This window comes from Mesoplodon bidens (genome assembly GCF_964165515.1).
Source record: "Mesoplodon bidens genome assembly, chromosome: X".
NCBI lineage: Eukaryota > Metazoa > Chordata > Mammalia > Artiodactyla > Ziphiidae > Mesoplodon > Mesoplodon bidens.
In genome coordinates, this window is record NC_138163.1 from 97,313,763 (window position 1) to 97,335,701 (window position 21,939).

The 21,939-nt window shown below is 52.8% G+C and overlaps 1 protein-coding gene across 3 annotated transcripts; it reads right to left on the minus strand.

The window, feature by feature from the left end:
• Positions 1-2: 2 nt before the first annotated feature.
• CCDC120 (coiled-coil domain containing 120) lies at positions 3-15,094 on the minus strand. Of its 3 annotated transcripts, XM_081221498.1 has the most exons (12): positions 14,455-15,094; positions 10,387-10,550; positions 6,987-7,123; positions 6,765-6,855; positions 6,504-6,637; positions 5,697-5,837; positions 5,039-5,342; positions 4,628-4,690; positions 4,158-4,332; positions 3,928-4,026; positions 1,679-2,593; positions 3-1,178 (listed from the first exon to the last, which is right to left on the minus strand). In XM_081221498.1, the coding sequence occupies exons 3-12, from the start codon at positions 7,038-7,040 to the stop codon at positions 1,064-1,066; spliced, it is 2,091 nt and encodes a 696-aa protein (XP_081077624.1). In that variant the 5' UTR covers positions 7,041-7,123; positions 10,387-10,550; positions 14,455-15,094; the 3' UTR covers positions 3-1,063. The 3 variants fall into 3 exon arrangements, with proteins under 3 accessions (XP_081077624.1, XP_081077623.1, XP_081077622.1); XM_081221497.1 differs by having other exon boundaries at positions 1,097-2,593; positions 7,081-7,123; XM_081221496.1 differs by having other exon boundaries at positions 1,097-2,593; positions 7,024-7,123.
• Positions 15,095-21,939: the final 6,845 nt, after the last annotated feature.

A 21,939-nucleotide genomic window follows, 5' to 3' on the forward strand; every position in this document is an offset into this window, starting at 1 on the left:
GGCAGACAGGGAAGCAATGCATGGGTTCAGTTTACACGTTTATTATAGAAATCCCCTTCCAGTGTGGGTAGCGTCTTGGGCCCAGATCCATTAGTACAAAAAGAAAAGTTTTAACACTAGGTAAAGGGGGTAGGGGAACCCCCAGCTCCAGAAAGCCACAGACAGGTATCATAGAAAACACAGCTTGTGTGGATTTGTTTAAAAATTGGTGGATGGAAGGAAAGCCAAGGAAGGTGTGACATAACCCGTGGCGAGACGTCACTTGAGGATTTCATTGGCATCTACCAGACGCCAGGTTCCACCACCGCCACATCCCAGGACACAACACACCCAATGGGTCTGCCCTTTGGTCTTCCTGCGGGGCCTCCTGATTGGGGATAGTCAGGGCAGAGGAGGCTGCCGCCAAAGGCTGGGCCGTCTCACTCTGTGGGCAGAGGCAGCGGGCACAGACAGGCAGACAGGGACTGGGGCGCCTTCAGGCACCCTGGGGGAGGGAAAATGAACACAAGCCCCCCACCCAGACTTCATTCCTTCCAAATGTGGGCACCTCCCCAAGAAAAACTGCCCCAGTGGGGGGTGGCAGGGAGTTCTGTTCACACCGGAGTCTCCTGGCTGCCCCAAACTGGGCCCTGAGACCCTATATGGTCCGTTTTGTGGAGGGGGCTGCTGAATGGAACAGGCTGGTCATGGGGACAGGAATGAACCCAACCAGGACGAGATCACAGTTTCCTTTTTTATAAAACGTCTAGTGTTGAGGGAAGACAGTGAATACCTAGCTCACAACTGTAAACAGAAATGGAGGAAGGGGCTTGGAGTCCCCATTACATCATCCCCTCTCCTCTCTTTTAAGCTGGCGGAGGGGCCCCAGTCCCCAGCACAGCGTGAGAGGAGACACAGGGTGTCAGACACCTTCGTGGGCCCACGGGGAGCCAGGGGCCTTGGAAGATCACATTGGTGCCCCCCCAGGACCGAGAGCAGCCACACCCCAGGGCTCGGCGAGGTCAGCTGTGTGCTCCCCAGACTGAAGTCATACCCAGGCCAACAAGGGGCATATGAGAAGGGGTCAGACCAGTGTCCCCGGGGTCTGGGGGTCAGAACCGGAGGACTGCTCCCCCTCTAGCGTCAGGTCACTTAAACGAGCGCTCAGCTCCGGGGGGTACAGGAAGTCCGCGTAGTATCTTTAGAAGGGGTAGCAGGAATCCGGAGGACAGGGTGGGAAGACAGAGGAGAGAGGAAAAGACGGACAAGACACAGAAAGAGAGAGGAAAAGAGGCTCGTTAAAGAGGTGGAGGCAGGCACAGGACAGCACCCTTAGGCTCGCAAGCGTGGGGCGTGGTGAAAAGAGGAAGAAAAAGGCAAGGGGCGCAGGACGTCCCTTCCTCCCAGCACCCTAGTTTCAAGGCTCATTTTCAGCTGACATGCACTGGTTGTTCAGATATTAAAATTCTTGTATTAGCTTGGTGAAGAACTGCTGCTACCAGGACCCAAGATACCCCTCCACCGAGACCCCACGGACTAATGCGAGTCAGACAGGGCCCAGTGACCCCGGGCCAAGGCTGCAGCTACTTCTCTCGTGGTCCATGTCATTAGCTACCATGACTAGCTGGCTCCCTGGCCTGGACACCTTTGCCATCTGCCTCAAGAGACCCCTACCCATCAGTAAAAGCACCCCCCATACCTGCCGGAGACAGGGGGCGCCGTGAAACTCCTTGAGTGCGGGAGTGGCGCCTGGCTGGGGGCCCCATACAGCGCCTGGCCCACCTCATAGCAGCGGGCATGGAGGAAGGGCGGGTGCTGCGGGCCCATGTGGGGGAGCCCAGGCCGGCGCTGGGGCCCTGTGGCCAGTCCCGAGTTCCGGATGTACCAGTCCCGCAGCCCCTCCAGGGCAAGGTTCTTGTGGCCGCTGCGCTCACCAGCTGCGGGAATACGGGCGGGTGGGGGCATCCACAGCAGAGGGTTGGGATGCACCTCTGGGCCCTCAGCGGCCTCCAGGGGCAGGCCACAGGGCTTGGTGCGGGTGGCACGGCTGTGGGGGTCCTTGCTGCGGAGCAGGGGGCTGCTGCCGTCAGCTGCATACACAGGTGGTGGGCCTGGGAGCATGGCAAGGAGCCCATCCCGGCGGGAGAGGGGTCCTGGGACCTCAGCTGCGGGCAGCAGCTCCCCCCAGCCTGTCCCGCCGCCACCGCGGGGCAGGCCCCGGTCCAGAGAGTAGTCCAAGAGGAAGTCCCCACACACAGGCGGGAGCCGGGGGACCCCGCGGGAGGCAGGGGCGGCTGAGCTGGGCCGGGCAGCCCGGGGAGGGTCTGGGGGGCCAGCCGTGCGGGAGGAGAAGGCAGGAGTTGGTTGGGGGCGCTCATATAGCACCTCACTGCTCTTGCAGACTGGGGGACCAGCGGCAGGGGGAACCAGAGGCGCAGGCGGGGAGCCAGCTCCCCCACTAGCTGCCCGGTCCACCAGCAGGGCCTCGGAGCTATTGCTGCGGCGGGTGCGAGCTGCGAAGAGGGAGGCACGGTCGGAGACAGGGTCTGCCCGGGGGAAGCCCATCTGGGAGTCCTGGCTGCCGGACCACTGGCGAGAATGGAGGCCTTCAGGTCTGGGGGCGCAGAGGTGGGGGTGATGGGAGAAGGGTCAGAAATATCAGGGAGATGGGATGAGTGCCCTCCCTATCCTGCCTCTCTCTGAGCCTTCACTTCCACACCTCCAAAATGGGCCCAGGATTAGAAGCTGTGTGTATAAAGGTGGAAGGTAGTGGCATGTAAAGAGCAGCAGAGCTTCTGCCACGGACTGGGGATCAGAGGGGTTAAAAATGTATGGGGGTGCCTGGGACTGTTAGCTCCCAGGGAGATGTACGTGTGTGTAGGGCTCAAGAGGAAATGCTAGCAGGGGAGGGCGGAGGGCTCTTCCTAACACATCTGACCCCTCATCCCCTGCTAAGGTGCTTCTCAGGGCTCCCCGCCTCCTCTAACATGAGGTCTTAAACCTTAGGCCAGGAATTCGAGACCCTTCCTGAATTCTCTGTCCCATCATGTGTATGAACCACCCAAAACTATCATCCCAACAGCCACTATTCATAGAATGCAAGTGTCACAAGGATGGGGACTTTGCTTTGTTCACAGCCTGGAAAAAGTAGGCACTTAGTAAGTACGTATTTGTTTAAGAAGTAGTAGAGTACCGTGGTTAAAAGCATGGACTCTTGAGTCAAACTTGCCTGGGTTCAAATACCAGGTCTTCAGTTTACTAGCAAGTTACTTAACCTCTCTGTGTCTCAGTTTCCTCATCTCTAAAATGGGGATAATAAGAGCACCTACCTCACAGGGATGTTGTGACAATTAAATGAGTTTGATACCAAGTAAAGCACTGATTCCTAGCAGATGGTAGGTACGCAGTACAAGTTAACCAGAACTCATTTATGCCTACAGTATCTTCCACAGGCAGATATTATTATCCCCATTTCACAAATGAGGAGACAAAGATTCAGAGAAGGGAAATGACTTGCCCAAAATGCACAGAAAAGCCCATTCTCAAACTTTGGTGCTTCTGCCCCAAATCCCCACCCCCTTTTCCACCAAGATAGCTCCAATTTACCTTTCAAGACCCAGCCTTTCTTTTCTTCTCTTTTTTTTGTCAATTAAAAAATTTTTATTTATAATGTGACATTACACATATACACACATGGCATATTCCAAAAGATATTCTACCTATATTTCTTTATCATGCAATAGGGTGCATTATGAACAAAAGTTCTGAAACAAAAATAAAATTCTTGCATTTTCATACAACCTACATAGACGATCAGAATAAAACTGATAGATTCAAAGCCCAGTCTTTCATGTCCCACACCCTTTGATAATGCTCTCCCCAACACGCCCAGTTATAACTACCGGTTCCCTCCTCTGGTCTTCAATCTCACCCTCAGAGTCCACTTACTTGCAGAGCTGGGGGCCAGCGCCCCGGGTGAGGACAGGGGTGGCAGGCACACTTCGCCCCTCAAAACTGGAGGCACTCCTGGGCAGCGAGCGTGTGGGGCTAGACAGAGACGAGCAGGCCCAGGTGGGGGTCCAGGTTAGAGACCGTACCTAGCAGCAGGCCCTCCTGCCAGCCCAGGCTCAGCTCCCACTCCTGGCTCCTGGGGAAGGAGGGGAGGGGCTCACCCTCACCTGGTGGGGCTGGCCACAGAGTTCCGCCGGCTCTTCAGATCCCCATAAAGATCCGACGGGGGTGGTTTCCACGGGGTTCGCCGCTCAGGGCTGCCCCCAGATACTGCCCGCAGCTGGTCCCAGGCCTTCGGTGGTGAAGGGCGCTCAGCCAGAGGGAAGCAGCCACGGGGCTCCTCTGGGTGGAAGGGAGGAAGTGGGGGAGAATTCAATGGGAGGGTGCCTGAAGGGTTGTGGGCTAAGGGCAGGGGCTAGGGAGGTAGGGAGGGGCAGACGGCTAAGCAGGTAGGACAGGCTGAGGAAGAGCTAAGGGATGAGGCAGGAACTGGGGCTGATGGGGTGGGGTGGGGGGACTGAAGCAAAGCAAATGGGGGCTCCACAGGAGGATGGGTCATGGCTAAAGAGGAGCTGAAGAGGGAGGGTGGGGGCTATGCATCAAAAGATGGGCGGATTTGGGGGACAGGGGTCCTCACCATTATCATGGCTGGCCCCAGACTCTGAGAGGGAGCTGCTCTCCGAGTGCAGGACTACGTCCTCTACAGGTAAGAAGGGGACACCCCGGCCTATCAATGCAAGGTCTGGGCGCCATCCCCTTACACCACTGGGCCGTCTCCCCGCAATCCCGTACCCCTCCCAAGCATCCACCTTAACCTAAATCCAAGACCACCAGAGGCTTGGTCCCTCACTTTCCTGATGCCTATTCCCAAGGGCCCCACCCTTGCCCAGGAGCCAGTTTACACAATTCGTCTTACTGGTAGGGCCCCTTAAGTCCTGCCTACCTCCCACTTTTCACTGGCTGCCCACCCACACTCCACCTCTACCATGTCCCTTAGCCAATGCCCACCTTCCCACTTTCATCGGTGGGGTGACAGGGCCTGGCTCACCTTGGCTGAGCTGAGCGAGGCGCGTGCCCAGGCAGACTCCCTGGGCAGTGATAACTGCCCCAGTGGACAGCGGCAGGGGCTGGGGCATCGGGATCCCCGGGAGACCCAGGTGGGCCCGGACGTCCCCGAGCTGCTCCTCCAGCTCATGCAGCCTCCGCAAAGCATCTGCCTGGACCTGGCGCCGACGTCGGCGCTGCTCGGCGCTGAGCTCAGGGGCCAAGGCCAGGCGGCGGGCAGCTGCCGCAATCTGCTGTTGCACTGACACTTCGCGCTCCAGGGCCTCGAGCGCCAGCTCCTGCGGGGCCTACCCGGGAGGGTGGGACAGGACCAAATGTTGGAAAGGGAAATGGCCAAGCACCAGGACCAACTGGTGGCAGAGCCCAGCTACGCTGGAGGCGGGGCCTGCCCCTCCTGGGGGTGGCCTATTCTCCCTCTGGGGGCAGGGCCTGTGTGGATTAGGGCTGGGCCTCTTCGTCTTCCTGGGGGTGAGAGGCCTATCCTGACAGGGACCAGCATCCTCTCTCAGACCTGGAACCCACCTCCCTCAAGCTCCTTCCCTCCTCACCTTAGCCTCTCCTTCCCCTGGCTGCAACCCGCTCTCGGCTTCCTCCGGGCTCCTGTGCCACCCCCATGTTGCTCTGCACGCCCATCTGCTCACCTTGGCAGGGCACAAGGAGTGGTGTGCTGGATTGGGGTGCGGTGGAAGGTAGGCGCGGGCTGCAGGCGGCCGCCGGCGGACCAACTGGGGCCGTTCACCAGGCTCCAGTGGGCACTCGGGGGGCAGCTGGCCAGTCAGCTCCTGGGCGGGGGCAGGGGTCAGAGACTACCAAGGGTTAGTTGGGGAGATGTGGCAAAGCAGTAACGACCCCCGAAGGTACAGAAGTCCTACTGGGACCCCAGCCCTGCTCAGCACCCATGCCTGTTATTTCTCTTCCTCCTCCCAATTCTCCACCAGGTGGGTGTGCAGCAGAGACTCTCAGCCCCTCGATGGCCCAAGTCCCCGGGGCAGTGGGCACGGGAGGCAGGGAGACCTGCTTTGGAATCCAGAATTTCATAGTTTTTATAAAGGTGACACCATCTGTACACCGCATATTATATGACATTCCATTCAGGGCCTGGGCTGCATGCTCTGAACTGCATTATTATTTCTGGCAAACTGTGTGGACATTCACAGCAAGGGGGGGTAAATCGAAACTATAAATCACCCCATGTCAGTTCAGGTCAGGTTTCACTGCCAAGTTTTGGAACTAACTTGTTTTGTTTTGTTTCTGAGGTTTTTTGGATTTCAAATTGTTGATAGGGGATGGTGGCAAAATATCACCATATTTTATTGATTCTCAGACATGCAAGCTGAGCTTTGGGGAATCTACAGCTCGGACAAGTGGCTCAGCCATCACCACCGCAGTCTGCCTACCTCATGCCTGCTCCTCACCCCCCACCGACACCCTTAGGGTCCGGCCCTCACCGCCTCCTGGAGACACACTTTTCGTAGCTCCTGAAGTTTCAGGCTCAGGGCCTCCTGCAGGGTCCGCTGACGGTCGAGCAGCCCCCGCAGACGCTCTGACTTCACCTGGGGGGCAGCCTCTCCAAACAGGGCAGCTGGACACAGAGGGAGCAAAGATCGGGGGGCAATCAGGGCAGCCTGTGGCAGCTGTGGGACCAGGGACCAACCCTTCCCGGTGGGCAGGTGGTGACTCAGAGCAGGGGAGGGGAACCAGATACTAACCTGAGGCACTGAAGGTGGGAGAGCTGATCAGCTGACCTTTGACTTCCATCCTGGTGCTGTCAAGAGGCTGTGGCTGATGGCTGGACAAGGCCTAGCAGTGATGCACGGGAGCCACTGAGGAAGCACAGCCGGTGTGCACCGCCAACCTCCCCCTCTACCCAGGTTCCCACACCCCAGCTGGGAATAAGGGGTACCCTGACCCCGCCCACCTGCTTGGCCTGCCCTCTCAGAATCTGTGTCAATGTCAAGGCCCTGGTACCTTGGTTCCCTTCCCATTGAGTGGGAGCACAGCAAGTGGGGAGCTGGGCGGACTTACAATGCCTCCTCAGAGGCCCATGGGCCACAGTCAGGAGTCTTGCCTGGGAAGGGAGAATTAATGGTACAGATTCAACCAACTACAAGAACAGTGGGCATTTATTTAGCACCTGGGTGCCTGGAACAGTTACCTTCTATGCCACATTTAATCTTCACAACCACCCTGTGATGGCAGTTCTGTGATTATTATTACCCCCATTTTAGAGATGAGGAGAGTAAGACACAAAGAGATGAAATAACCTGCCCTTGGCTACAGATGTAGCCAGGCCCACCCCTCCGGTCCAACACTCCCCCTTACTAGAGGTGCTGAACCCCACCAATCCCTCGTAAGCTCACAGCCCATCAGGCCTCCAGGCCTTTGTGCAGGCTGCCGCTGCTGTCCGGAGTGCACTTTTCACCTCTCGCCACTCCAGCCCCTGGTTCTCTCTTACATTCTGGGGCTTCAGTGTCACTTCCAGAGGTGGGCCCCCACATTATGTCCCCTCACAACTGCTGTGAAACAAGACTGTGTCTCCCTTGTATATTCAGGAGGACAGAAAATGTATCAGTATCTCTGGCACTCAGAACACTTCTGTGCACACATCAAGTGCTCAATGAAAATCTGCTGGGTGAATAAAAGAACGACTGTGGTCTGTGGGTCACTACTTGTCCCAACTCTGTCCCGCGGCCCTGGTGCGGCAGGGAGAGCATTCACTTGGCCTCAGGACCCCTCTGGCCCCTCCCCGCACGCCAGCCTGTCCTTCACCTGGCACAGGGAAGTCAGCCTGCTGGGACTGGGAGTGGCAGAGCCCACAGATGCAGATAACAAGCTGACTGCCTCCTGCCTCCTCGTCTGCCCCCAGACACCCTGGCTGACCATGGAGCCGGCCTTGGCTGGCTGCCAGCCCTGCCCTCATCCCTTCCTCTGGAGTTTGCTCCCTCTGTCCCACAGCCTGCTCAGTCCCCAGCTGGGCAACCAGGTGACATCACCTCCCACCACCTGGCCTGACCTCGGTGGCAGGCGACTGGGAGGACCATGAGGCCAGAGAGGTCCCATCCCCACCTACCTCGCACTTTGTCACGACATGGTGGCCAGGTGTGAAGACCCAGGCAGCCATGGAGGGGTGGGTTCAAGCCCCTTCCCCATCTATGCATTGGGGGTGTGGCCAAGCTGCTAATAGGGTGCCACCAGCTTCTCGGCAGTCCTCCCACCCACCCCATGGGGTCTGTGCCCCTCCCACAAAGCAGGGGTTCCTTGTCCTCAACATCAGGGGCGGGGTCAGTCCCTAAAGCCTTTTGGCACATCCAGGCAGCAGCATGCGCTCTTCAGAGGTGCTCACATGCCCTCACCACCCCCCTCCAAGGTCTGACATTGCCCGGCATGGCAGGCTTTCCTTGAGGTCCCAGCTTAGCCTCCTCTGCCCCTCGGCTCCTGGGGTTCCTTCTTCCCCAGCCCCCATTTGGGTTTGAGGAACTCTAAACCTTCCTCCACCTCAACAGGAACCTCAACTCCTCCCCAGTGGGCCCGTTCACCAGGATTGGTCCCACATCCCACACTGGGATGCCTCGAGCCTTCCTTCCCTGGGAGCTCGTGGCATCCTGGAAGCCCACATGGGGTGCAGGCAGGAACCCCGACTCCACCCTGTCAGCCTGACCTCGGGGACATAGCTAGGGCCTGAGTCATGGGGTCATCGGGCAGGGTCCACGCTCCACACCCCCAACACGCTCACACCCATTCCCAAGTCTCTGCCTCTGCTCACCTACCCTCTGCGTATTGGCCTGGGGTCGTGGAACTGCCTGGTTCCCACCCAAAGATGGTGAGAAGGGGGAATCCCAGCAGTCCCCTCCCCAACACACGCTCACACCAGCCCCTGGGTCTCCCCACTGGTGACCCTGTGTCCCCGTCCCGTCCCAGGATGGGCTACAGCAAGAGAGCTGCAGAGGGCACCCCCCCACACCCAGAGGCGGGCCCAGCAGGTTTTTCAGGTCTGCCCTTCTGACACCACAGCCGAGAAAGAAATTCCTGGCTGTGATGACTGTTTACAAGCAAGACACCTCACCTGGATGGCACCCCAACACCTCAGTGGGACCCCCATTTCCACATCCCGCCACCTTCGGAGTAAATACAAACTCCCAATGTCTGGGACTGTTCCCCACACCGCCCCAGAGGTCCTCCCCCACTGCCCTCACTCTAGGGGAACAGTGTGGAGGACCAGGCAGGTGCTGGGAAGTAGTTTCTCAACAGCCCAGTCTGGGCTTTCCTAGGGGGCTGGGCCCCAGGTTGAAGGAGGGCAGAGGCTACCCCTGCACGGGAGGAAGGGGGAGAGGAAGTAGCGGGGAGTAGAGAAGGGGGACGCTGGCTTCTCTTCTCCCCCATCCCTTCCCCTCGTCCACTTCCGGCAAGGAATCGGCTTTTCATGCCAGGAAAGGAAATTGGACATTTTAGGCTTCGCCCCTCTAGCCAGGCCCTCCTTCCTCGCTGTGCCTCTCACATAGACCTGGCTCTCTCCCACAGGGAACTCCAGCACACCCTGTGCCCTTCTCCCCCCACCCCTCGCCCCTGGGCCCGTTGTTCCCAGGTGCTCACCAATGCCAGAGCAGAGAGGTGCTGTGGGGTGGCCTCAGGTACCTCAAAAAAATATAGTTGTCTCGACCAGGCCCTGCTCCGGCTGGTAGTGGCAATAAGTGGGTGAGCGCAGTGGCGGATGCCTAGGCCACCTCCCATTAGGCAATGGCCCAGCCTACCTGGCCAGGGACTGGGCTGGCCCATACCTTTTAACCCTTACCTGCCTGACACCAGGGCTCCGGCCACCCTTAGGAGCTGTCTTGGAGCCAAGTCCCCTCAGGGTGTCCAGCACGGCCAAGTAGAGAGCCTGGACCTCCCCCCTCACCCCATACACCTAACAGAGGACTGAGGAAGAAGGGCTAAGGGTCGTGGGAGCGGCGACTGCCTCTGGTGCTGTCCAAGTATCCAGATCAGACCCTGCCCACCCTCGGGTACTACCTGGGAGCCAAGGGATGGAGGTCTGGGGAGTTGTGAGCACAGGAGAGGACTTGGGGTACCTCGGGTGTGCGTCTCTTGGCAGCACTCCACGTTCCTGACACCCCTGCCCTTTCCTCCCAGGGCAAGGCAGGGGTGGGAGAAGGTCTTAGGGCAATTCCCACCCTCACTGGGGTGATAGTTTCCCAAGTTGGGACAGACAAGGTCCACTATTCTAAGGAGAGACCATGTCTCAGGACCCTACCACCTTCTGCAGCTTCAGAAGAAATCATCCTAGCAAACGGAAGAGACACACTGGTGGTTTAACCCCTCCTGACCCCTACAAACCTGGGAGGATGGCACAGACCCAGCTCCTCATAGCCAGCTTGGAGAGATGAAAGCTGGGGCTCGCAGAAGTGAAGAGGCCCGATTCTGATCACAGAGGCATGACAACAGGTAGAATCAGAACTCAGGGGGCTGGGTCCTGGGTTGCAAGTTGACAGAGGCAACTCCTGCATGGGAGGAGGAGTGGGAAACGGGGCTCATGCTTCTTCACATCCAGGCTGGGTCTCCCCAGTTCCTCCCCCCACCTCCTGGGGCATTTCTGGCCAGGAGTCAAGGAAATGGAGGGCTCTGAGTCTCTGCGATGTACTGTTAACCCCACACCACCACCTGGGCTTTGGGCCTGCCCCGGCACACACCACACATCTTGAGCTCCATTTGGGACCATCTGCTCTGTGACCTCAGGGCCCAAGCCCAACCCAGGCCCCGACAGCAGCCCACGCCAAGATGTGAAAGAGCAGAGTGAGGAAAGCTCCCTCTCCACTTGGCAGGTGGGCCAAGCCTGGAGAGGAACTTGCTCTGTATCAGCAACGCCCAGTGTACCCCAGTGTACGTGTTACTGAGGCTTCCCGCCACCCTGCCCACCTTTCTTCCTGGGTGTGAGATTTCCGGCACGGGACCCAAAGGCCCCTTTCATCACCCCCTTCTCCCTCCCTTCGCTGCCTGGGTGTTGGTGGGGAGTGTCCTCTCAGCCATGGTCTCTCCCACCTCTTGTGGGACACCAAGGAGGCTGGGAAGGGGGATGTTTATAAAATCAGAGCTGAATTCCCTGGTGGTCCAGTGGTTAGAACTCCGCACTTCCACTGCAGGGGGCACGGGTTCGATCCCTGGTCGGGGGACTAAGATCCTGCAAGCCGTGTGGCACGGCCAAAAACAAAAAAAAAAAAATCAGAGCCGAGAGGGACAAGTGTATCTGGCCAGCAATGCAGATTGAGTCTCAAGGCTTAGATTTCTGCATTTGGAAAATGGGTAAACAGTGCTAACAGAGCCAATGGAGGCCAAAGTAACTTTGGAAGACATTTCAAAGTGCAAGAAAACTCATACCACATCATTAACAACTGTTAATAACTACAGTAATAAACTCAGGCAGAGGTGGGCTGGGGCAAGAGTAAGGAGGGAAGAGCAGGTAACTGGGTCTCTTGGGCCAGGCAAGGCAGAGTCACCCACACACATCATTGCCCTGGTCCACAGCTTTTAACAGTCTGGAAGACAACCACCTCTAAGCCCCACCCCAGCGGGGACCTGAGCCTCCTGTGGCCTCCCATAGGGCTAGCAAGTGGTGGGTCTGAGATTCAACCCAGCTCCACCACTTCCAGGCTGTGTGACTGCTTGGACAAGTCACTCAACTTCTCTGTGCCTCAGTGCCTTCATCTGTAAAATGGGGGTGCTGACAGCAGTATAAAACTCACAGTGGGGTTGGGAGCATGACAGGAGCTAAGACATTCAAAGATTGCTTAGGACAGTGCCTGGCCCACGGTAAGTGCTCAATATATATATGTAATATGTCATACATAATTACAAGTATTCCTCCCAGTCCGAACTCAGGAATCAAATACACACACACACACACACACACACACACACACACACTTTGAGACACAGCTGGTATCCCTCAGCCTCGAAACCCTCCCCACTTGCCGCCCAGATATAGAACCCTCCTTACTTGCCAAACCAGACATATTTGAAACAGAGCTGTTTTCCCTCATTATCCAACCTCTCCCTCCTCAACATCAAAAATGCAGGAACCAAATATATTCAGAAAAAATGTCTGAACTCTCACTATCCAAATACAGGAACTGAATGGATTTGGATACTTTTTTGAGATAGGACTGGTATCCCGCACTCTCTGAGCTTTCCTTACTCACCAGGCAAAATAGAGGAACCAAATACATTTATATAATGCGGTACCCTTACTATCCCAACTCTTGCCACTGGAGCACAGGAAAATGGATAGATTTGAATACATTTCTGAGTTAGAGCCATTATCCCTCGTTCTCTGAATTCTCCCTACTCACTCTGCAAAATGCAAAAACAAAATAACTTCAGATAACTTAATATCTTTCACTGTCTGAACTATCCAAACTCTCCCTCTCAGAACTTGTGTACCAAATATACTGGGACAGTGAGGGATGTGTGTGTTGTTATTAATAGGTTTGGATACCTGTTTGGGATAAATGAAACAGGTCTGATATTTCATTATTCAAACTCTCACTATTCTCTATGAGAAATACAGTAATAAAACATAATTGAATGACATGTTACTTCCTCACTATTCAAATTCTCCCCGTCTGTCCTCAAAATCAAGGTGATTCAGACAGTAAGAGAACTTCTTATTTTTCTTGTTGTTGTTATTGTCACTACTGGATGAGCCTGATTCTAACAGAGGCCCCCCAATACACACAGACCTCCCCACAGAGGTAGGATGGACTCAGCATCAAGATGGACTCAGCATCAAGATTTGTACTGCTTACTGCTGACAGGAGGAGGATAAACTCCTGCCCCCATCCTACCCCTACCAAGCCCTGAAGCCTCTGGCCTAGGATGGACTTTTTTCCAGGCCAGGAAAGCAGGGATCACTGCACCTGGGACCAAGACCAGGAGATGGGGGTAACATGACCTAGAAGACTCACACATACCCCTGAGTCCCCCACCCCTACATGGGGCAGCCCCCAACCTAGCAAGGCTGGAAACATGACCCAGACCTCACAGACTCCCAGAGAGTCATTGAATAATTTAGGGTGTTCTTTCACACTTGGAGAGGGTAGGGGGCACAGGAAGAGTTCCATGCCCTCCTGGGGCAGGGAGAGAAATGCAAGCTCTGTGTGAGATCACTGGGTGGGGGAAATCACATGTGAAAACTCCCTCAGCCTCACGGGGCCCACAAGGCTGCTTGCTCTTGCTCATGCTAAGAGAAGCATTTGGGAAGAATTTCAGAGATAATAGGTACAGTGGAACCTCCAAGTTCATGGTCACGGTATAATGGAACCCCTGTCCTTCTGGGCTCAGAGGAGATGGAAAGTGGGTGTTACGAAGGAGGGAGACCTGAACAGCGTGGAGGGGCATGGAAGGGGCAAAACAGGGGCCTGGGGTTGGGATAGAATGAAGACACAGGACAGGAAGGGGTATAAGGGACAAAGCAGAATCAGAGTTGTAGGATGGAGGTCAAAAGATAAGACAGAGAAGAATCCAGGACACTGGCCAGGGGATAGGATGGACAAAGGCCAGAGAAAAAGTAGGGGACAGTAGGGGACAAAAGAGGAGGGCAGGGATCAGGATCAGTATAAAACGGTAGTCAGAAGACATGATGGGGGACAGGCCAAAACAGCGGTTCAAGGAAGAGGATAGGGAAAAGAGCAGGTTCAGGGTGGAGGTAAGGAACAGGAAAAGACCAGCACAGAATGAGGATAGGAACGAGGACAGTGATGGGCCAAGAGAAGACAAGGGAAAACGGCATAGGTTTGGGGGCAGGGACATGGCAGGAGGCAAGAGGGACAGTCTAAAGGTGGTGGGCCAGGATGGAGTTCAGGAGACAGGAGGGGGACCCGGGGAATAGTACTGGGTGGGGAGAAAGTACATAAGTCAGAGGTCAGGAATTGGGACAGACCTGGATCAGACTGGGGTTAGGGGTACAGGACATGACTGGAAGGGGTTCAGGGACTGGACAAGAGAATAGGCAGGTCAAGCATCAGGACAGAAACTGGGGAGATCAAGACAAGGCACGATGAGCTTCAGAGATGGAACAGGGTCAGGCAAGGATCTGGGGTCAGGTCAAGGATCCTGAGAACATAGCTGGATGGGGTTTGGGGTCAGGACTGGATTTAGAGGTACAAAACAGGGGTTGAGGATCACACCAGGCCAAAACATGGTTAGGTCAGGGGTCAGACCAGAGCTCCTGGGGCCAAGACTGGCTGGGGTTCGAGGTTAAAAGAAGATGCAGCCAGGTAAGGCAGGGGTCGAGGGGGAGACCACGGGGTCAGAGGTCGGGGGTGCTCGAGCAGGTACATCGCCGGTCAGCGTTTCCGGGCCTTCACCCCGCCGTCTCCTCCCTTCCAACCCCAAGCGGGCGTTACTCACCGAGGGTCCTCGCCCCGCGGCATAGGCGGGGTCGGTGCAGGCCTGAAAGAGTGGTGGGAGCGCCCCTCCCTCGCTGCCCCCAGCTCGTTCCCGGGCTCTTGCCTACTCCCCTTCCGCGCCCTGCCCGTGGGCCGCGTTCGGCCGTGCGACTATTAACCCTGGGGGCCAGACGGGGGGCGCGGGGAGGGTGGGAGGGTAGCAGCTGCTCGGCCAAGGGCAGTGGACCCCGGCCCCCCACCTTCAACTCAGGTCTGTCCGTTCCCAGCGGAACCGCCACCTCCGCCGCTGAGCGCGAGCCTGGAGGGGCGGGGTGGGGGGGGAAGAGACAGGGGGCGGGGCGCGAGACCACAGCAGCGGCGGAGACCAAGTGCGCAGGCGCCAGTTCGGGTCTTCGTGGTTTTTTTTTTTTTTTTTCTTTTCTTTTCTTTTCTTTTCTTTTTTTTTTTTTTTCTTTTTCCCCTGCCCTGGGAGCGCCAGGAGCGAACCAGTTCGGAGCGCTTGCGCACACGCTTTCTCGAGGGCCGTGGAGCTGTCCCCTACCGAGGCCACGCCCCCTCAGTGATCAGACAAGCGCCCCTCACCCCAATTCACCCCGCAACAAGCACCCAAGAATTACCTACAGACTGCCTTCTATCAGCCACCACCACACTTCTAAATTCCCCCAACTACCCTCCCGTGCCCCAAATGCACTCCAAACCACACTCCATCATCTCCCAAATTGTATCCCCAAACTATTGTCCATTGATCCCAAAGCAGTACCCCCAATCTGCCTTCCTTGGTCACCCAAGCTGTACAAATAAGCTACCCTCCAATACTCCCAAGTTGTTCCCCCAAACTATCTACAATCAGCCCTGAAACTGTTAACCTCCGAAGAGCACTTCCAAATCACCCTCCCTCTACCCCCAATATGCACCCAAAACACCCTCCATGACCCTAAACCGCTCTCCATGTACCGTCCTAATCATACTCTATTGATCCCCAAATGGCACTAAAGAGCCCTCAACACCACCCCAAACATTCTCAACTACCTTTGGAGTGGCCCCCACCTGCACACCAGATCAATTCCAACAGTCACCTGCTCTAACTCCAAACCATGGTCCACGAACTCCCACCACCACCACCACCACCACCACCACCACCACCAAACCTTCCACTGACCAACCCCACTCCTGGCAAAACTCCCATGTACTCCCAACTACTCAAGGTGGATCCCCCCACTTCAAACTACCCTCCAACACCCTCTCCACCTCCAAACTACATTCCACTGATCCAAACTCCGACTCTCCAACAGTCCTCAACAAACCTCCATAACCACTAACTTTCTGTAGTTACCCCAGTTGAACCTCCAAATCATTCTCCAGTGACCCCAAATGTGTCCCTCAAGCCCTCCAATGACTGCTGTTTTTTTTTTTTTTTTTTGCAGTATGCGGGCCTCTCGCTGTGGCCTCTCCCGTTGAGGAGCACAGGCTCCAGGCGCGCAGGCTCAGCGGCCATGGCTCACGGGTCCAGCCGCTCCGCCGCATGTGGGATCCTCCCGGACCGGGGCACGAACTCATGTCCCCTGCATCGGCAGGCGGACTCTCAACCACTGCGCCACCAGGGACAGGGAAGCCCCTTCCAATGACTCTTATCCACACCCTAAATCATTCTTCAGTGACTCTAATATATTACAAAGCATCCTCCAACAATCTTTTCTTTTTTTTTTTTTGCAGTTATTACATTTTTCTTTATTGTGGTAAAATATCTATAACATAAAATTTACTGTTTTAACCATTCTTAAGTGTACAGTTCAGTGGCATTAAGTACATTCACATTGTTGTGACAATGATCTTTTCTTAAAACAACTTAATTGAGGTATAATTTGCATATCATAAATGTCACTCATTTTAAGCATGCAATTCAATTCAATTATTTTAGTAAAGTTACCAAAGTGTGCAACAATCACCACAATCCAGTTTTAGAGCATTTTCATAATCCCTATAAGATCCCTCATGCCCAAATACCTTTTTAAATTAATTAATTAATTAATTAATTAATTAATGTAGTTGCATCGGGTCTTAGTTGTGGCACCAAATACATTTAATCTCTGTTCCCATTCCCACTCCCAGGCAACTGCTAATCTACTTTCTGTCTCTATAGATTTGCCTTTTAAATCCAATATGTGGATTTTTGGTATTTGGCTTCTTTCACTTAGCATAATGTTTTTGAGGTTCAGTCATGTTGTATCATGTACCAGCAGTTTGTTCCTTTTATTGCTGAGAATAGTATTCCGTCCAATGATCTTTCACTGCCCCCCAAATCACCCGCTAATAGCTCCTCAACTATAATGCATAAAATCCCTCTGACATCCAGACCTCAAAACAGGCCGCTAAAAAAACCAAAAAAAACAACAACAAAAAACAGGCCGCTAAACTGCATCCCAGACCGTACCCGCCAGCCTTCAACTATATCCCCAAACAACACTATTGATCCTCAAACTTCCTCACTAAACTACCCAACCAGGTCCTCACCTTCACCCCCAAACCTTCCAACTGACCCTACTTTACCCTCAAACTGTCCTCTAAATCCCAAGAATATCCCCAAAGTGCCCTTTCAGTGATACCCAACGCTAATCCCAAACTACTCTCCAACAATTACAAACCTCGCCCCCCCAAATTTCACTTCCGAGAGCCCCCAACTCTGCTTCTAAATACTCCTTAACTACCTTCCCTTGGTCCCACAGCTACAGCCCCAAACTATACCTCCAAACCACTCTTCAATGACAGCTATAGCTGTCTTAAATTACAGTTGGCCTCGATATCCACTAGTCCCACATCCAGGGATAGGGAGGGCTAACCGTACTATGCTATTTTATATAAGGGACTTGCACATCCTTGGATTTTGGTATTCACACATGGGGGTGTCCTGGAACCAATCTCCCCATGGATTCTAAGGGACATGCAACTACACCCACAAAACATCTTCCAATTTTCTCCAACTGTACCACCCAAACCACCCTTCGAGAACCACACCTCCAAACCACCCTCTGGTGACTCCCCCAACCCCACCTCAGTCTTCCCTTTGATGGCTCCAACTGTACCCAAACACTTTCAAATGCCCCAATTATACCCTCAAACTTCCCTCAATCACCTCCAAGCATACCCCTAAGTCCTTCCAACAACCCCAAACCTACCCCTAAGCCATCTGTATTAGCTTCCTGTGGCTGCTGTGATGAATTACCACAAATTTGGTGGTTTAAAACATAAGAAAAATTTTGAAACAACATAAGAAATTTATTCTCTCAGTTCTGGGGGCCAAAAGACCAAAATCAAGGTGTCAGCCAGGTCATGCTCCCTTCAGAGGCTCTAGGGGAGAATCTGCTTGTTGCCTCTTCCTCTTTTGGTGGCTATCAGCATTCTTTGGCTTGTGGCCACATCACTACAATACCTGCTTGATTGTCACATTGCCTTCTTTTCTGTCAAACCTGCCTCTGCCTCCCTCTTACGAGGACACTATGGTTATGATTAGAGTCACCTGGATAATCCAAGATAATCTCCCCATCTCAAAATTCTTACCTTAATCACATCTACAAACTGCAAAGTCCCTTTTCTTTTTCTTTCCTTCTCTTTTTTCCATCTAAGTTACATTCAAAGGTTCCAGCAATCAGGATGTGCATATCTTTGGTGGTGGCATCATTCAGCCTACAACAGTACACCATTTGGTCTCCAAAGATGCACATCCACTCTATGTGAAAAACACATGTACCTTATCCCAATACTCCCAAAATTTCAACCCATTACAGCATCAACTCAAGTTCAAAATCTGACTTTAATATCATCAGCTCAGAAGTTTCAAATCTCATTATCTAAATAATCTAAATCAGGTATGAGTGAGCCTCTGGGTATGATCCACCCTGAGTCAAAATTCCTCTCCATCTCTGGACTTGTGGAACTAGAAAACAAGTTATCTGTTCCCAAAACACAGTGGTGGGACAGGCATAGGATGCGAGTTATAGACATTCCTATTCCAAAAGGGAGAAAACGGAAGGAAAAAAAGGTGTCACTGGTCCCAGGAAACGGTGAAATCCAGCAGGGCAAGTTTCATTCAGTTTCAAGGCCTGGGAATAATAAATCCTCTGCGGCTTGATGCTCTACCTCTGGGCTCAAGGCTGTGTCCTCAGAGTCATTCTTTCTTTCCCTTGAAGGGTAGCACATGTTTGCTGCTGAGTAGTTTTAGCCTGTATCCTTCCAGTAAAATTTTGGGAGTCCAAAATCCTTCCTTCATTTCATCGTGTCTCTGTTTGTTTGTTTTTTTTCAAGCCAATCAGGCAGTGTTTCCGTTAGTATAACATTCTGAAAAATCTTTTGGATCTCCCATGGAAGGCACAAGGATTCACATCATTAGACAAGAGGGTCCTCCTCAAATTTTTCATGGATAATCCCATCTCTATTCCTGACTTCTACTGAGATGGTTGAGAGGATCCATGAGTCACACACAAAATCTCTTTAGTACTAGCAAAAGGCTGTCCAGCCACACCCTTGGCTTTCTCTCCAGAGCATACTTTCCTGACAGTGAATCTCCTAAATTTTATGTCTTTTACAATCTGGACAGCCTGAGAATTTTCCAAATCATCAAATCCTGGATCCATTTTGCTTAACAGTTCTTCCCTCAATTTATCTCTTTCCTTTCACATTTTACTATAAGCAGCAAGAAGAAACCAGGCAGTACCTCAAAATTTTCGTTGGAAATCTCCTCAGCTAAATATTCAAGTCAGTCACTTACAAGCTCTGCTTTCCACACAACTGTAGGACACAATTCAGCTAAGTTTTCTGCCTTATATAATAAGGATTTCCTTTTCTCCAGTTTCCAATAACATGTTCCTCATTTCCTTGAGCCCTGTTAACAGCAGCACCTGTAACATTAATATTTCTACCAGTATTCTGTTTATGATGGTATACGTATTCCCTGAGACAATGTATGCTTTCTCTACTGTGCTCATTTACTTCTGAGCCTTCACCAGCAGTGCTTTTAACATTCATATTTCTACTAGCAGTTTATTCAAGGCAACCTAGGCTTTTTCTATCATGTGCCTCAAAATTCTTCCAGCCTCTACCCACTATCCAATTCCAAAGCCACTTCAATTTTTTTAGGTATTTGTTGCAACACGTTATGGAATTAATTGTGTTCAACACCCCCCAATTATTTGTTGAAGCCCTAACACCCCAATATGATTGTATTTGGAAATAGGGCTTTTAAGCAGATGATTAAGGTTAAATGGGGTCATAAGGGTGGAGCCCTTATCCAATAGGAATGGTGTCATTATGAGAAGAGGAAGAGACACCAGGAGTGCACACGCACAAAGGAAAGACCACGTGAGGACACAGAAAATATCAGTCATCTGCAAGTCAGGAAGACTGCTCTCATCAGAAATCAACCCAGATGGCACCTTGATCTTGGACTTCTAGCCTCCAGAACTGTGAGAAAATAAAGTTCTGTTGTTTAATACCACAGTCTGTGGTATTCTGTTATGACAGCCCAAGCAGACTAAGACACAGCAGCATCACATATCCAGGTACCAAAATCTATATTAGTTTCCTGTGGCTGCTGTAACTAATTACCACAAATTTGGTGGATTAAAAATATAAGAAATCTATGGGACTTCCCTGGTGGTCCAGTGGTTAAGACTCCACACTTTCAACGCAGGGGGAGTGCATTCGATCCCTGGCCAGGGAACTAAGATCCCACATGCTGCGTGGCATGGCCAAAAATTAAAAAAAAAAAAAGAGAAATCTACTCTTTCATGGTTCTGGGGGCCAGAAGTCCAAAATCAATTCCACTGGACAAAATCAAGGAGTCAGCAGGGCCATACTCTCCCTGGAGACTCTAGGGGAGAATCTGTTGTCTCTTCCAGCTTCTGGTGGCTGCTGGCATTCCTTGGCTTGTGGCCATATCACTACAATCTCTGCTTCTGTGGTCACAATGCCTTCTCCTTTATGGTTTGTCAAATCTGTCTCTCTTCTTTCTTCTTATAAGGGCTTACAATTAGGGGTTACAATTAGGTTCCATTCAGATAATCCAGGATAATCTCTCTACCTGAAAATCCTTAATTTAATCACATCTGCAAACCTTTTTTTTTTTTGACATATAAGGTAACATTTACAGGTTCCAGGGATTAGGACATGGATATCTTTTGGGGGGGCCATTAGGCTAACACACTATCCTATGACAGTTAACAGTTCTATTAACAACTCCTTAAACTACAAAAGACCACGCACTAACCTTCCATAGTCCCTCCAACTGCATCTCAAACCATCTTCCAACTCCCCGGAGAGTATTCCCAATTTACCCTCCAATAGCTGCCACCTGCACTCTTAAACTGTCCTCTAGCAGCCCCATTCCTCCTGAAGACGTGGTCCTTTAGTTGTGTGCCAACTGTCCTGTAATAGACCCCAACCTCACCCCAAACCACCCTCAATCACCCCTCACATCTCTCTATAAACATCCCCAATTTCACCATCCAACTGCCCTCTCTTCTCCCTACATATCTCCCATTCACCCCTCCCCTCAGTTGCGTTGCAATGAAACCCCAGCTTCCAGAGAGAGAGACAGAGACAGAGACAGAGACAGAGACAGAGAGCACGCAGCAATGAAGACCTAATGCAGCCCAAAATAAATAAATAAAATAAATAAATAAATGGGAAAAAAGATGGCAGCCTCAGGCTTCCCTGGTGGCGCAGTGGTTGAGAGTCCGCCTGCAGATACAGGGGACCCGGGTTCGTGCCCCGGTCCGGGAAGATTCCACATGCCGCGGAGCCACTGGGCCCGTGAGCCATGGCCGCTGAGGCTGCGCGTCCAGAGCCTGTGCTCTGCAACGGGAGAGGCCACAACAGTGAGAGGCTTGCGTACCGCAAAATGGCAGCCTCATTCAAACTAAGAAAAATACAAAAATTTTTTTTTTAAAAGAAGTGTGCTTGGGTTCCAATCCCAGGTTCTATAAACTGGTGTGACCTAGGGCAAGTGACTTAACTTTGCTGTACCTTGGTTTCCTAATCTGTAGGTTGGGAAAATAAATGGAACCCTCCTCAGAGGTCTGTTGTGAGGATTAAAGTGAATGAATACAGATAAAGTGCCAAGAATGACCGATAAATGTTGCTTATTGTTAGTTTTCTTTATAGCTTTCGCTTTTTTGTATCCTGTTCAAGAAGGCCTTGTTTGTTGCCAAAGACTTAAAGATAGTCTCCAAACATATTTTGTTCTGATATTTTTTATAGGTTCTTTTTTTTTTTTTTTTCTTTTTTTTTTTTTTGCGGTACGCGGGCCTCTCACCGTTGCGGCCTCTCCCGCCGCGGAGCACAGGCTCCGGACGCGCAGGCTCAGCGGCCATGGCTCACGGGCCCAGCCGCTCCACGGCATGTGGGATCCTCCTGGACCGGGGCATGAACCCGTGTCCCCCGCATCGGCAGGCGGACTCTCAACCACTGCGCCACCAGGGAAGCCCTATAGCTT